The 15370-nt window shown below is 32.1% G+C and overlaps 1 protein-coding gene across 1 annotated transcript; it reads left to right on the top strand.

Moving 5' to 3' along the window:
* Positions 1 to 5793: 5793 nt before the first annotated feature.
* Positions 5794 to 15055, top strand: LOC114335740 (putative sodium-coupled neutral amino acid transporter 10). The gene has a single exon (XM_050643218.1). The coding sequence runs from the start codon at positions 5881 to 5883 to the stop codon at positions 8395 to 8397; it is 2517 nt and encodes an 838-aa protein (XP_050499175.1). The 5' UTR covers positions 5794 to 5880; the 3' UTR covers positions 8398 to 15055.
* The last annotated feature ends 315 nt before the right edge of the window (positions 15056 to 15370 follow it).

The following is a 15370-nucleotide window of genomic DNA, read 5'->3' as shown; positions in this document are numbered from 1 at the left end:
TAACTTCTCCGTCATTATACCAAGTAGAATCACAAATGAGGTGTCAAATGAAAGCTGTTAATCCAAGGATGGTACTAAAGGTGATCAATGTGACCTAGGCAGTCTGTCCGTATGTCCGTCCGACCGCGAATTTAACTCATCCGTCATTGTACCAGGTAGAATGACAAATGAGGTGTCAAATGAAAGCTTATAATCCCAGGATGGTACTAAAGGTGATAAATTTGACCTAGGCTGTCTGTCCGTCTGTCCGTCCGACCGCGAATATAATTCCTTCGTCACTATAACCGGTAGAATAACAAATTAGGTGTCAAATGAAAGCTTATAATCCAAGGATAGTAGTAAAGGTGAGAAATTTGACATAGGCTGTCTGTACGCCTGTCCGTCCAACCGCGAATATAACTCCTCCGTCATATACTTCGACCTAACCTCAATATAAATAATATCGTTAATAGATAAATATACCTTGCATAAATCCTTGGATTATAAGCTTTCATTTGACACCTCATTTTTCATTCTACCTGGTATAGTGACGGAGGAGTTGAGTTTACAAACAGACAGACAAGACGGACGAACGAGGATAATTCAACGTTTCACATTTTTTCAAAATTAGTTCAGAGAAAGAAGGAAAAAATAACCTGTTGGTGACACAACCCCCTCCAGGCCGAAACCAAATTTTTTGAGTAGTATGGACATCTATATTAATAACCTATAAATATGTTTCCTGCAGCCGATTTTGATGATATACATAGTTATAAACAAATGAAGATCAAAAAACGCAAAATTTTCGCTTTTTTCGCCTATAACCAAAAAATTAAGTATTTTAAACAAATTTGAGAGTAAGAATCTCATAAATCGTATAAAGAACTTCAATATGGCGTTCGCTGAATATGTCTATCCTTATTGGTTGCTTAGAAAATTGCAAAATAAATCATAAATTTTGAGTTTTTATAAATATTCATAACTTATGTAAAAATTAACTTAGAACGTTCTTATTACACGGAATAGTGAGACTTCTGGTGCTTAAATCATACCCTAAATTGCAAAGCAATTGGTCAAATAGTTTAAAAGGTATTTAATTTGTTTATCCCAAATTAATTTTTTTTGCAACGCTATAAGTCAGAAAATGGTGAAGTTACTTTGGATAGTTTACGAAAGAGGAAGATTTATACTATTAGTTTAATTAAAAAAAATGACAAAAAATAATTCCAAATACTGCAAAATAATTTGGCAAAAACATGTGAATTAAAAAAAGGGGGCTAACTTCGTCCCTAATTGTCCTAGGACACTTGTTTTTCTTTCTAAATGTGTATAAAAATTTAGTCTTTCCAAATATGAAAATAGCTATTTGTATAACAAGGGAGGAAAGTGTAACTTTTCCTCCCGAGAATGAAGTTTACTGCCCGACGCGTAGCGGAGGGCAGTAATCATTCAAGGGAGGAAAAGACACATTACTCCCATGTTATACATATGGTTTTTCCACCTTCCTCAAATAACAAGTCATTTTTTTTACTTAATCATTTCACTTAGTCATTTTTACTTAATTTATTTATGTAACTAACCAACAAAATTTATTAGAACTAAAACTAACAAGTATGTACAATATAACTGTCAACTGTCAAATATAAGTCAAATTATTAATGTAAACATTGTTTAAAACTATTAACCTAAGAGAAAAATCACTAGAGACCTTTTCTGTTTGGAATGATTCAAAAAACTTAAAAAAACTTTGTTCGATGCAAAAAAAAATAATTTTAGGAAAAACCCCTAATCTTTCCCCTCGCCTGGCAAGGTCTTGTGCTGTTCAGAATCGCCTGTCATTGCACACATTTCTTCTAAATGACTTACTCAAACACATACTTGAATTTAAACTTTACAGAAGAAAGTTTATTTTTCCCCTAAACTATGCACTTTTCGATTCACCTGGTAGATACATGTGCAGGACTGATGCCTGCCAGGTCATAGTTTTTAGCCTTGGTGTGCTGTGAATTATCACTATATAAATTTCTAGCCTTACAGGAAAACCGTTAGTCGAAGGGTTCACTATAGCTCTTAGACTATGGGTAATGCACCTAGTGGGGAATGACAGAAAATAAAATAGTATGAATAGCAAGAGACATATCGCCAAATAGAAGAAGATCATTATTGGGACGATCGAGGAAAAGATGGTCAGACAAAGTCAATTGAGGCTAAAAACCGAAGTAAAACAGGCATGAGCCTATTTATAAAGTAGGAAGAAGAAGAAGAAGAAGAAATCGGGTTTTTGTACTAAATTGTTAATAATTAATAAACGACTCCGAACTATTGGCAAGAAACAGGTACTTTTTTTTACATGTCTATAATAACTAAAAAAGTTGTCAGATACCAGCATTATTCAAAGCATTATTCAAAGACCTGAGAAGAATCTTTCTTCCCTGGACTATCATTTGACATGCCTATATTAACAACCTGTTATTTGTAATTTGTATGATGTTTTTATTTATCCAACCTATGACGTTCATATTTATAGGTCTTTTGTATGACTTTTTTTCTAGTCGAACTATTTACTAAGCAATAAGTACCACTGTTGAGTAGCCTTATCTCATATGGTTTTTAATTTTTATTGTCTATTTTCCCGTAGATGTTTTTACTTGAGAGCCTCTAATACTTCTCCTATACGGATTAATCCGTGACCTACATTCGTAAATACACCCTATAGAATTCAATCGGAAATAAGATACCTTTTACATCACTGACCTACACCCCAAAAGCCCACCTACACTACCCCGTATATTGACGGTAAATGACATCATCCGTCGTAACCCCCCACCACCTCGAATAACACGTGGTGCTATTAGTATTGACAAATAAATTTCCGTCAACAAAATCATACAAACGCTTAAAACGTCAAATGTAAACACTTACCCTGCTTTCTAACAGGCATTTTGACGACACTACACAACACTAAACTGTCAAAAAACACCTGAATATACAAAAACTAGGCTACCGATGAACGTTTTCGCGATTTCGGCGATGTTTTTGACAAAGTTCGCTTTTTTGAGCAAATACTGAGGATGGTAATAACGGTGGAAACGTCGTACCGACGGGGAAATTACGATTAGAACACGTAAGGGTGAGTAAGATGAGTTTTTAGAACCTTACTATTGCCCCCATTGCCTTTTGGCACAAACTGAAGACGGATAGCGTCGTGACGACCTTGTCGTTTAATGCAGCGTCGATATGGGTGGCGCCATCCTCGGAGATTATCGAAAGCTCGAACTTACGCCTATAATTGTACACAGAAGCGCCAAGAGACGGCGCCCTAGTCGTAACATATAGATGTCTAGATGTAAGACGGGTTAGTTGATTAGATAAATCAGAGATGGTGCATACAGTTATTATCACACACAAAGTTAACACAATAAATTTTAACCTGACAAGGAATTTAAAAATAAGTTTTGTTGAAACAACATATTTGTTTTTGACAAAAAATGGTATCAATGAACTTATAACATAAAGATAAACTTTTGAATTTACTATTTATATTTCTTTGTTTTTTACCGATATACAGGGTGATTCATTAAGAATGTCCAATCTCTTAAAATACGGATTTTTAATTTTCGCAATTTTTTATGTTTTCACAATTTCAATTTCAAAAATGACAATTTTACGTTTTTTTGGCATGAGGATTGCTAAGTTAGACTATAATTTAGCATTCCTAATATAGGGCGCTATAGTTACCTACACTTGGTTGTGTTTTAAATAAAAGCAATTTTTATGACTGAATATGTAAAAAGTGAAAAAAATAATCCTGTTAATTAAATTAATGAATAATTTACGCCATTATACAAGTAACTGTTATCCAAAAATATTCAAAAACTGAACGAAATAGCCATCTCTATATTCCTGATGACGCCATCGCCGCCAACTAAAATGTTTACATCTATGAACAAAAATAGTGCATAGCTTATGCGAATAAACTGTAGATTCTACAAAAAACTTACTGTTGTTTGATTCATGTAATTTGATCGATTAAGTTATTTGCTTCTAAAAACTCCAAGAATTTTTAAATTTAGAAAAGAAGAAACTTTAAAATAAATGTTCACTTCAATCTACTTTTATCATCCAGTATCGCAAAGATCTCTTAATATCAAATAACTCTTTTATTATTTTTTTTAATCATATTATTAATAATAAATATAATAATCATATTTTATATAAGTCTATTATTTTTAATCATATTCGTGACTTCTTCCATTTTCTGTCGCAATTCTAAAAGAGCATTAGTTCTTTTTTGTAAACTAATGCGACCAAATTGGAAAATCCAAAGGGCTGAAATCGGGAATTCTTGGTGGCCATCAAGCAAACTCAAATCCATCGATGCGAAAACTGTTGATTTAAGTATTGATGCGGTCATGCAAAAACCTCATGTTTTGTCATAAGGCGAGAGGTATATCCTCTAGTAGTTCGTATAAATATTCTTGAAAAAAATTTAAATAAAGAGATTTATTTAAATTGGTTGGCAGTTCAAAAGGACCTATTAAGTAGTCTCATATTACTCCACACCAAAGTCATGCTAAAAATGGGTTTTTGCTCTTAGCATGAGGATTTTCCAACACAGACGGATGGTGATGATAGAAAAGTGAAAATTTGGGGTTGTATGTATCTTTTCGTTCTACATCCGTGGTGGGGGATGGCGTCACATTACCTATTTGTTATTTCATTATTTCGAATACTTTCTCTCTCATACACCGACTATAATACTGCTCATAGACGCCATCACCCACCGGCACCTTTAGAATCTGTGCACTTAAAAAAAAGAATGTGTATGTACTTTGTACGCACGGAAGAAGTTAATATATGATTTCAACGAAATAAAATACTTTAAACAGTTTATTTTTATTTTATTTAAATATTAAACTAATTGTAATACTTACCACTTTCCAAAAATTAAAAATAAAAGACAGTAATTGTCGGCATTTGAACCCGGGACCTTTCGATCCGTAGTCGAATGCTCTACCAATACACTATGACCATCTATGACGGTATTGTTTTTACGGTTTCTCTGACATTATGACAATTCGACGGTAACAAATAGACGAGGTGAAGTATAAAATATAAAAATGTTTTAATAATACGTATTATCTTACCCCCGAGGAAGACAAATCCAAAGACGACACAACAATTATAATAAATATATTTACTAAACACACTAACATATTCTTTCCACACCTTTTTTGGGCTGATACATACTTAACTTAAAAGATTTAGCAACGAAATCCATACTGTCTGTGTGCGCATGCGCGCAGGAAAATAAAAATTTACTCCCAATCACGCCTAAAGAAGTATTACTTGAAAAATAACGGGTGGTGATAGAAAAGTGAAAATTTAGGGTTGTATGTATCTTTGGGTTCTACATCATATAAAATTAAGAAAAAAACAATTTTTCCAAAAAAAATAAAAAAAAATGTCGTGAGGCAACTCCCCTTTTCACTTAGGTTGGTCGTACCAACTCCTTCCCCCGGGTATTTACATGTACATACAACAACTTTGATTAAGGTCATCGTCATCATAATATTTTATGATGATCAAATGCATAGTTTACGATTCTATAAAGGAAATACAAAACATTAATTTTTATATACATATAGAGATTGTGAAATTATGCAAAATTATTACAAAAATTAAAATTATCATTTTGAGGTCTAGAATCTACAACTCAAAGATTGGACATTCTTAGTGAATTACCCTGTATATGGAACCAAATAATTATTTATTACACGTATAAAAAGAAGAAGACGTTATCGTGGTGACGTGACACTGACATTTGTAGGTTATATTATTTATTGTAATATGTAAATAATTGCAAATGCACTTTATGAAATAAAGAAAATGTTTCAGTGAATGTGTGAAAACATAAAATTCAATATGGAAATACTTAGTGGACACGTTATGAACCTGGCTAACAGCATTATAGGCGTCAGCGTACTTGCAATGCCTTACTGCTTCAAGCAATGTGGAATAATCCTTTCTATTTTACTCTTGATGATTAGCAGTGTTGTTTCAAGACTGGCCTGCCACTATCTACTCAAATCTGCCATCATTTCAAGAAGAAAAACGTTTGAATTTCTGGCGTTTCATCTATTCGGAAGCATAGGAAAACTGGCTATCGAAATTGGAATGATTGGATTCTTATTGGGCACTTGTATTGCATTTTTTGTTGTGATGGGAGACTTGGGACCTTTAATCATAGCAGAAGTGACAAAAGTAAACGTTACAAGCACCATGCGAACCAGTATTCTGACATCGTTAGCTGTATTTGTTGTGTTACCACTGGGATTGCTGCGTAATGTACATAGTTTAATCAGTGTTTCGAAAGCTACGATGATGTTTTACTGTTGTTTAGTTTTAAGAATAATAATAGAAGCTATTCCAGCCTTATTTGAAGATAGTTGGTACGATAAGGTCAATTTTTGGAGGCCAGAAGGTTTACTTCAGTGTCTTCCGATTTTCTCTATGGCTTTATTTTGTCAAACCCAACTATTTGAAATCTATGATGTAGTCCCTAATCCTACTCTTGATAAAATGAATATTTTGATACAACATGCAGTTAATTTTTGTACAGCAGTGTATATGTGTGTTGGCATTTTTGGGTATATAGCATTCGTCAATAAACCATTTACAGGAAATATCCTATTAAGTTTCGAACCAGGATTTATATCTCATCTTATGAAAGTTGGCTTTATTTTTTCAGTTGCGTTTAGTTTTCCACTCGTCATCTTTCCATGTAGAGCTAGTTTGTATTCATGCTTGTATAAGGAAGGATATTCTGTACACGAAGGCAGCATAAATTATATTCCTGAAGGAAAGTTCAAAGGTATTACGATTTTAATAGTGGGTGTTTCACTTGTTATGGGAATCCTTATTCCGAATATTGAATTGGTGTTAGGTTTAGTGGGCTCGACCATAGGAGTTATGATCTGTGTATTATTTCCTGTAATATGTTTTATTTGCATTACTCAGAAGAACACCAATGAAAAGATTATTGCGCAATTTCTACTTATGATTGGAGTTTTCGTAATGGTTGTAGGAACATATAAAAATTTACAAACTGTAGATAATTTAGAACCGATTATAATCACAGTGAAACCAATTGAATTCGACCCTGTAAAAATAGAAGACAATGTTAATAAGCTCCCATTTACTGTGAAGTCAGAGATAAAGCCTGAGTTAGTAACAGTTGAGAATAACGTAAAAGAAATCAGACACGAACCTCCACAACCTATTGAACCCATAGAAGAAGAACCTAAAAAAGATGAAAAACCTAGAAGCGTTGAAGAAATGGATAAACCTCTAAAGCAGCTAGAAACCATAAATCCCGCTGACAAAATTGAGATAGTAGCTCCTAAAGCCAGTGTAGTCAATGATACTAAAAACGATCAAGTAGATATAGAAGCCATAAAAAAGGAGGACAAAGAGGAGTTACTGGAGAAATCGAATACATTGAAAGAAAAGGATCATGTAGATGACCATAAGGTCTTAATAGAATCTATAAAAAAGCAAAACGAAGTTCAGAAAGAAATTGTGGAGCAACAGAAAGAATTATTGGCAGTTATAAAGAAACAACAGAAAGTTGAAGAAGAAAAGAAGATGAACGAAGTTAAACAGGAGAAAATGAAAGCTGTGAAAGAAATTGAAAGCATTGCTCTTAAAGCTATAGAAAAGATTAGTGAAGGAGAAGATGCTAAAAAAGTAGTTGATGATGTAAAAAAGGGCATAGAACGAAGTGAACTAAAAGAAAAGAAAATAGAAGAAAGTTTGAAAAAGGATAAGCAAGAGGTTGAGGATATTTTAAATAGGGTCAATGATCAAAAAGATAAAAATAAATCCAAAGAATTAGATAACAAAGCAAAAGTTAACAAAGAGTTTGAGAAAAATGTTGAAAATGTTAAACAAGAGGTCCAAGAAATAAGTTCCCAGCTGAACGAAATAAATAAAAACTTAAAAAATCAGCAACAGCAACCAATTGCTAGCAATATTTTACCACCAAACTCACCTAATAATGAAATTCCGTTACAGAATTTGCCCAATACAGGAGACAGAAATACTGAGGAACGTAGAGATCAACCACAGAGTAAAGACATTATTCCAAAATTAATTCCAGATTCAGAATCTAAGATAGAATTAAGTAAAAATGGATCAATGTATTTAAAATCTGGTCAAAAAGATATAAAAATCATAGAAGAAACCAATCCTTCGAAGCGTCTTCCTTTACCCATAGTATCACAGCTAAATAAAAATATCAATAATCCCCTACCAAACATAGAATCTAAGGAAGAAAAGAACAAAGTTTTAGAAGAAGACGGTAATAATGAAGCCCAAGCTATGAGAAGAGATATATTAAGTGTGTCTTCTAATTAATATTTTGTTGTGAAAAAGTGTTAGGTTGAATTTTCTTAATATCTGAATGAAATAATTTTTGTTTTTGTATATGCTGGTCTCTTCTTCTTCGGCAACAATTTTGCATCCACTCCTGAATGTAGGTCTCTCCCAATTAAATCAATCTTGCTCTACCTTGTGCTAAGCTAATACATTGTTTGACTGCTACCTACTGCTCTTATGTCACCTACCCATCTCTTTTGGGCTCTTCCCATGCTTCTTGGAGTCCTTGTTCTCAATTCTAGGATTTTCTGTATCCACTTATCATTATATCCGGCTATGTAACTGGCCCAGAGCCATTTTCTTCCAATATATCCCTGATATTTATTCTACGTCTTATCTTGGTGTTTCTGATCTTATCTCTCAGTGATACTTATTCCAATCATAAGCAGTTCCATTGCCAAACTTAGTATGCATGTGTTATACACTTTTTTCTTTAAGTTTCTAGAAATGGAGGTGTTTTTCAAGATATATGTTAGTTTGCCGAAAGCAGCCAATGCCAATTGTGTTCTGTTAGTTTCAGCATCTTCATTTGGTTTTCTCATGTTGATGGCATGGCCCAGATCTTTACATATAATGTTTAATATTTTCTGTGGTATAGTTTTGTATTGTTATATTTGTCTGGTTCTAACTCATTATTTTACTGTAGTTCATTTGCAAGCCTACTGCTCCGGAAACTTCATTTAATTGTTGTAACATTTCATTTAGTTCTTGGATATTATCTTCTATTAAAACTATGTCATCTGCAAATCTCAAATGGTTTAAGGATGATCTGTTGTATTCTGGTACACATATATCTTATAGTGAGGTAGGGTTATCATCTTCACTGTATCTCTCGACCACCTTATGCCTATGTGTGCTTATATATGCAACTCTCGTTAGATACTCTTTATAATGTGTGTACTTAGTTCCATTCTGGCATGCAGTTTTCACAAAATAACTGTAAATATTTCTCCTATTATTTTTATAATGAATTCCCTATTTTGTGAAACATTTTTTTGTGGTTTTATACATTTTTTGTATTAAGTAGAGAAGTTTTATATAAATTATATTCTTGTTTTTTATATATATGCAGCCTGAAAGGACTGTATTGTTTTCATTTTTTATTGAATTGAGTATGCATATAGTAGATGGGTAGTTACATATTTTCTTATGTACTTAAATTGTTTATATGGTGCCTCACTGGTACATTTTAGTGGTTGATCTCGAAAATTGTGTAATTTATTATTTATAAAGTCCAGCACATTTCTAAGGCTCATTCAATTGTAGAACCTCTTGCTATCTTAAAAAGTCGCCCACAAGGGCCCCATTTCTTAGATACTTGAATGAGAAATGTCAGCATAGACTTACTTTCGTTTAAAATCGGGAACAAATCACTTATATTACAATTTAGAACATCAGATATTTTTGATAGTATTTTAGCAAATTGTATAGTTTATTATAGAGAGGAAGTATATATTGCCCAGATTGTGTTTTAGTAATTATCTGCACTAGCCCAAATTAGCGAAGAGACTCGAGTTCTGAGTGTGTGCAATTCGAAACAGTGGGGAATGCTTCGTTCCCTTTGAATTCACAAAGCACTTACGTTCATATAATTTAAAGGTTACTTTTTTGCAGTGTTATTGATATTAATTTGTGATATAAATATGAAAAACATGTGAAAACGACAAGTTGTAAATCATCAAATGCAAGAAGCAATGTATAACGTCTTAAAATTTACAAAAGATAAAGTAGAAAATTAATGCAATTTAACCTTCGGAGTACGAAGACTGGGTCAAGCGTGACCCGAAATTCACTTATGTCGTAATATTTTATATAATAATTTTTTTACAAATTCGATTGATCGTAAGTTCTCCTTATTTGTTTCAATCTATTTTTTCGTATATAATTCGTGAACATGCAAATTACAGTTTTTCCTCTACGTAACATCTATGATGCCGGGTCATTCCTGACCCAGTCTTCGGATTTCGAAGAATATTTTCGATATGTTTGTAGGTACACGTAAATCGCAGCTGTCTCTGTTTAAGAGTATAGGTATTCAAATATATGGCCGGAGCGAATTAACCTATGCCCGTTTTCTGTAAGGTATTAAAATCTGGACGCCGGAGCGAACTAGTATATGCCCATGGGGAACCATCTTAAAAAATTGAAATACAATAATTTAGGATTATAATTGTTATGTTTGTTTGTTTTTTGTTAAATTAAAGATACTGTTTAATAATACTGACTATTTAAAACATCCGTATAAATAAAATGAGAATGGGTCACGCTTGACCCACCATCGTAATCTAAGTAAGTCAAATAATCTCCGTACTCCGAAGGTTAATATTTGTACCTGTGTTTCCTTATGAAACATGTATAATATCCTTTTGCAGGGTACATCTCTCTTTTTCTATCGTCTGCGCGCCTTATAGTTCTTCGCTCTTTCGGGCTAGTGTAAGTGTATAATGGGCAATTTAAAGAAGACTGTATTATTTCTAATATATTTATTACTAAAACCGTTACATATTTATTTGATATTTCACACTTTGGACAAAACCTGTAACTTTTGATTTCCTTTTAAAAAAATCAAATTGTATTCGCATTAAAATCCACAAGCCAGACAATTGTCTAGAGTCTATGTAGAATACTAGTTTTGTCTTTTGCTTTGTTTTATATTGGTTGAATATTCTAAAAGACCATTCTATGTAAAAAGAACTACACAGTAACATATCCTCTCCTATCTCATGAAATCGTATAGAATATTTTGCATTGTCCGTTCTTTAACGGTAAAATATTGCAAAACCTCTAAATTTTAAAGAACCGCTTGGATTGACATAAAATTTGGCATACACATAGCTAACAAGTCAAAGAAAAAAAGTGATATTGTGCCGATATGTGCTTTTGCCCTGGGGATGGTTTTCACCCCCTTTTGGGGGTGAAAAAATATTCGTCCAAAGGAAGTCAGGAAATCGATAAACTGGCTAATTTTAAGTAACTTTTGTTCTATAGAGTTTTTTCACTAACTAAATACTTTTCGAGTTATTTGGCAGTGAATATGTTCATTTTTTCAACAAAATAACCACGCTTTTAGACGGTTTTTCGCAAATAACTCAAATAGTAAGTATTTTGTCGAAAAAACATTCTTAGCAAAAATATAGCCTGTAAAAAAATTAAAAAATTGTGTATATATCACGTCTCTACACCTAGTAGAAGAAGAGTTATAGCTAATGAAAAATAGGTTCATATTCGTCAAATTCCAAATGGAATAATTTAACGTGAAATAACCAAAAATGAAGCACATTTCGGGGAAAACTCATTACAACTTATTTAAAGTGTTTAAAAAAAGCTTCATTTTTGTTTTATAAAAAAAATTCTAGCATCAAAATTAAACAAGTTACGCTCAAAATAAAGTTAGTCCCTTTTGGTTTTGGTAAAAAAATCGAGAAAATCACCCCCTAATTAGTATCTTATATTAACTTAATCGTTACGACTTCACAAGTTTCTTGACTCGTGTATATATTGTTTGTATGATCTGTAAGTTTCATCGGTTCAAAGTCCTTATTATTGAAACGGCTGTTAAAAGGGGTTGAACGAGTCACTGATCACGAATGTATGCAAATTTAGAAACACCAAATCTCAATCAATTTTTGTCTAACAGAAAAACAAAAAAATACATGATATTCAGAAAAGCAAATCTGACTTTTCTATTTTTCAAGATTTTTGGTATCTAACAATTTTTAAGTTATTTTGAAAAAATGGATATTTTTCAAAATTTAAATTTTTAAAAATTTTACTTTGAAACCAATTTTTTTCAAAAATAAGCACTTTAAATCGATGAAACTTACAGATCATATAAACACAACATAAGTAAAATAATTTTTGGAGCGGTAACGATTAATTTCATTTAAGTTGCTAATTAGGGGGTGGTCTTCCCGATTTTTTTTTGCAAAAACAAAAGGAACCAACGTTATTTTGAGTGTAACTTGCTTAAATTTAAAGCTAGAAACTTTTTGTAAAAACATAAATAAAGCTTTTTTAAACACTTTAAAAAAGTTATAATGAATTTTTCCCAAAAAGTGCTTAATTTTTTGGATATTTTACGTCGAAATATTCTATTTGAAATTTGGTGAATATGAATCTATTTTTCATTGGCTATAACTCTGGTTCTGCGACATTCAGAGACCTAACGCGTACACCATTATTTTTACTTTTTTATAGGCTATATTTTTGCTAAGAACGTTTTTTCGATAAAATACTTACTTTTTGAGTTATTTGCGAAAAACCTAAAAATGTGGTTATTTTGTTGAAAAATGAACATATTCACTCGCAAATAACTCGAAAAGTGTTGACTTGGCGAAAAAGCTCTATAGAACAAAAGTTACTTAAAATTAGTCAGTTTACCCATTTCCGGACCTATTTTGGGCATATATTTTTTCACTCCCAAGAGGGGGTGAAAGTCACCCCCAGGGCAAAAGCACACATCGGCACAATATCACTTTTTTTCTTTGACATGTAAGCTATACGTATGCCAAATTTCATGTCAATCCAAGCGGTTCTTTAAAATATAGAGCAAAAACCGTGAAAGAATGGACTATTAATGATAGCATTATGATAGTATATTTTAATACCGATTATATACAGAGTGTAACAAAAAGGCAGGTCATAAATTAACTCACATATTCCGATCTGAATTTAATTTATGACCTACGTTTTTGTTGCACCCTGTATATTGTGCTACAGCAAATGCCAATTATGATGAAATTTCGTGCAGTTTCTAAAACTGCCCATTTTAGCGACATTAGTTAAGGAGACCATGACAGGTGTCAGTTTTTTTTTCATTCTGGAAATATTAACACTTTAAATACTCCACTGAATAAATGCCTAGCTTGTAATCATTTCGTAAGAAGAGTCTGGCGACTCGAGCCGAAAGTTTGTTATAGACGAAAATACATCATAAATGACATTTGTTGTATCTACAGTGTGGAAGGCACTTATGGAATAAAATTATTTCTGTCCTTGTATCAAAAAATTATAAAAACGCTGAGACCCGTCGATTTTTAAATAAAAAGTTGCACTTTTTAAAGATAAATTTAAATATACAGGGTGATCCAAGTCTAGCAGAGTCCATATGCTTTATTTTTAATGGAACACCCTGTATATTATTATATTTTTAAAAGCTGCTTAACAACTTGATTTCAACGAATTATATTATGTAGGGTGTATTATGAATAATACAGGGTGAAATTTTGAAATTACCAAGTATGGAAACCACTTATGGAATAAAATTGTTTGTATCCTTATTTTAAAAAATTATAAAAAATACTGGGACATGTCAACTTTTAAATTCAAATGGTCGCTTTACAAACATAAATTTAAATATACAGGGTGATTCACGCAAGTACAGCATAGTCCATGATCTTTAGTTTTAATGGATCACCCTGTACATTTTTATATTTTTAGAATCTGCTAAACAACCTATTGACAACCTATATAACAACCATTATGAACAATACAAGGTGAAATTTTGAAATTATTTATAAATTTTGTCAAGACCTTAAATACAAAACCCAATAGATTTAATACTTAGTTTAGAAAATTGATACCTTTATTTAGCTAATTTAAAATATATACCATTATTTAAAGCATGATACCTTGCCGAAAATTACACATAATTTTAAAATTTCATCTTGTATTATTTATAATACGCCCTACATAATAGGTATACACTTGTTTGATATGAGGTTGTTTAACAGATTCTAAAAATATATAGGGTGATCCATTAAAACTAAAGATCATGGACTATGCTATATGTGCGTGAATCACTCTGTATATTTGAATTTATGTTTGTAAAGCCACAGTATAAAGAGGGACAGTAGAACCACTCTCTGAAAAATTGAAAGTAAAATCTGTAATCGCGCATGGCGACCGCGCAATGTTGGCAGTCGCTTTTGCCCCACTCTCGCATTGCTATTAGCATAGAAACGTACGGCTTTTAACAGGGAAAACCCGCATCCACCACTGGTGAATTACCAATTGCGTACTGCCGATATTACTTCCTGAGATCAAAGCGCCGACAGAAGAGTGATTTTACTGTGGAATCTCTATACTCTATATAGTGTGGTAAAGCGCCCATTAGAATTTAAAAGTTGACATGTCCCAGTATTTTTTATAATTTTTTAAGCTAAAGACACAAACAATTTTATTCCATAAATGGTTTCCATACTCTTTAATTTCAAAATTTCGCCCTGTATTATTCATAATACACCCTACATGATATAGTTTGTTAAAATCAGGTTGTTAAGCAGCTTTTAAAATTATAAGAATATACAGGGTATTCCATTAAAAATAAAGCTCATGGACTCTGTTAGACTTGCAAGGATCACCCTGTACATTTAAATTTATGTTTAAAAAGTGAACATTTTTATTTAAAAATCGACGGGTTTCAGCATTTTTTATAATTTTTTTAAACAAGGACAGAAATAATTTTATTCCATAAGTGCCTTCCACCCTGTATATAAACCATGCTGTTGAATACAATTTATTTCATAAACAACGTTTTTTTAAAATGTGATACTTATGATTGTTGACTGTGATTCTTGTAAATATAGCAATAGGTTGTATAGATTTGTAAGAAATAGAATGTAATACATGCTGAAAATGAGTTTTATTTATTTTGTCTCTTGGTTTGTTCACACTTGTAGTCTGAACAAGTAAAGTGTGTATATTAGGAATTATTTAGTTTTTTAATAGAATGGGTAGAAACAAAAGATCAACATTGGCTTAACATTTTTATTCCCACCCATTTATTAACCCAAGGACTATAGAAATAGGGGTTTGCTCGTGGAAATACCTATAGGGAATAATAAGATTTCTTAGCAGAGTCCATCAACTACAGAGACTTGTTTATACCAATAAATCTTATCAGGCTAGTAAAAATGACACTAAAAAACTTTATCTGTGAAATTGCTTGGCA

Source organism: Diabrotica virgifera, chromosome 2 (genome assembly GCF_917563875.1).
Source record: "Diabrotica virgifera virgifera chromosome 2, PGI_DIABVI_V3a".
In the NCBI taxonomy this organism is placed as follows: Eukaryota; Metazoa; Arthropoda; class Insecta; order Coleoptera; family Chrysomelidae; genus Diabrotica; species Diabrotica virgifera.
The sequence above is the reverse complement of the archived record's forward strand: the minus strand, read 5'-3'. Positions and strand labels throughout refer to the sequence as shown.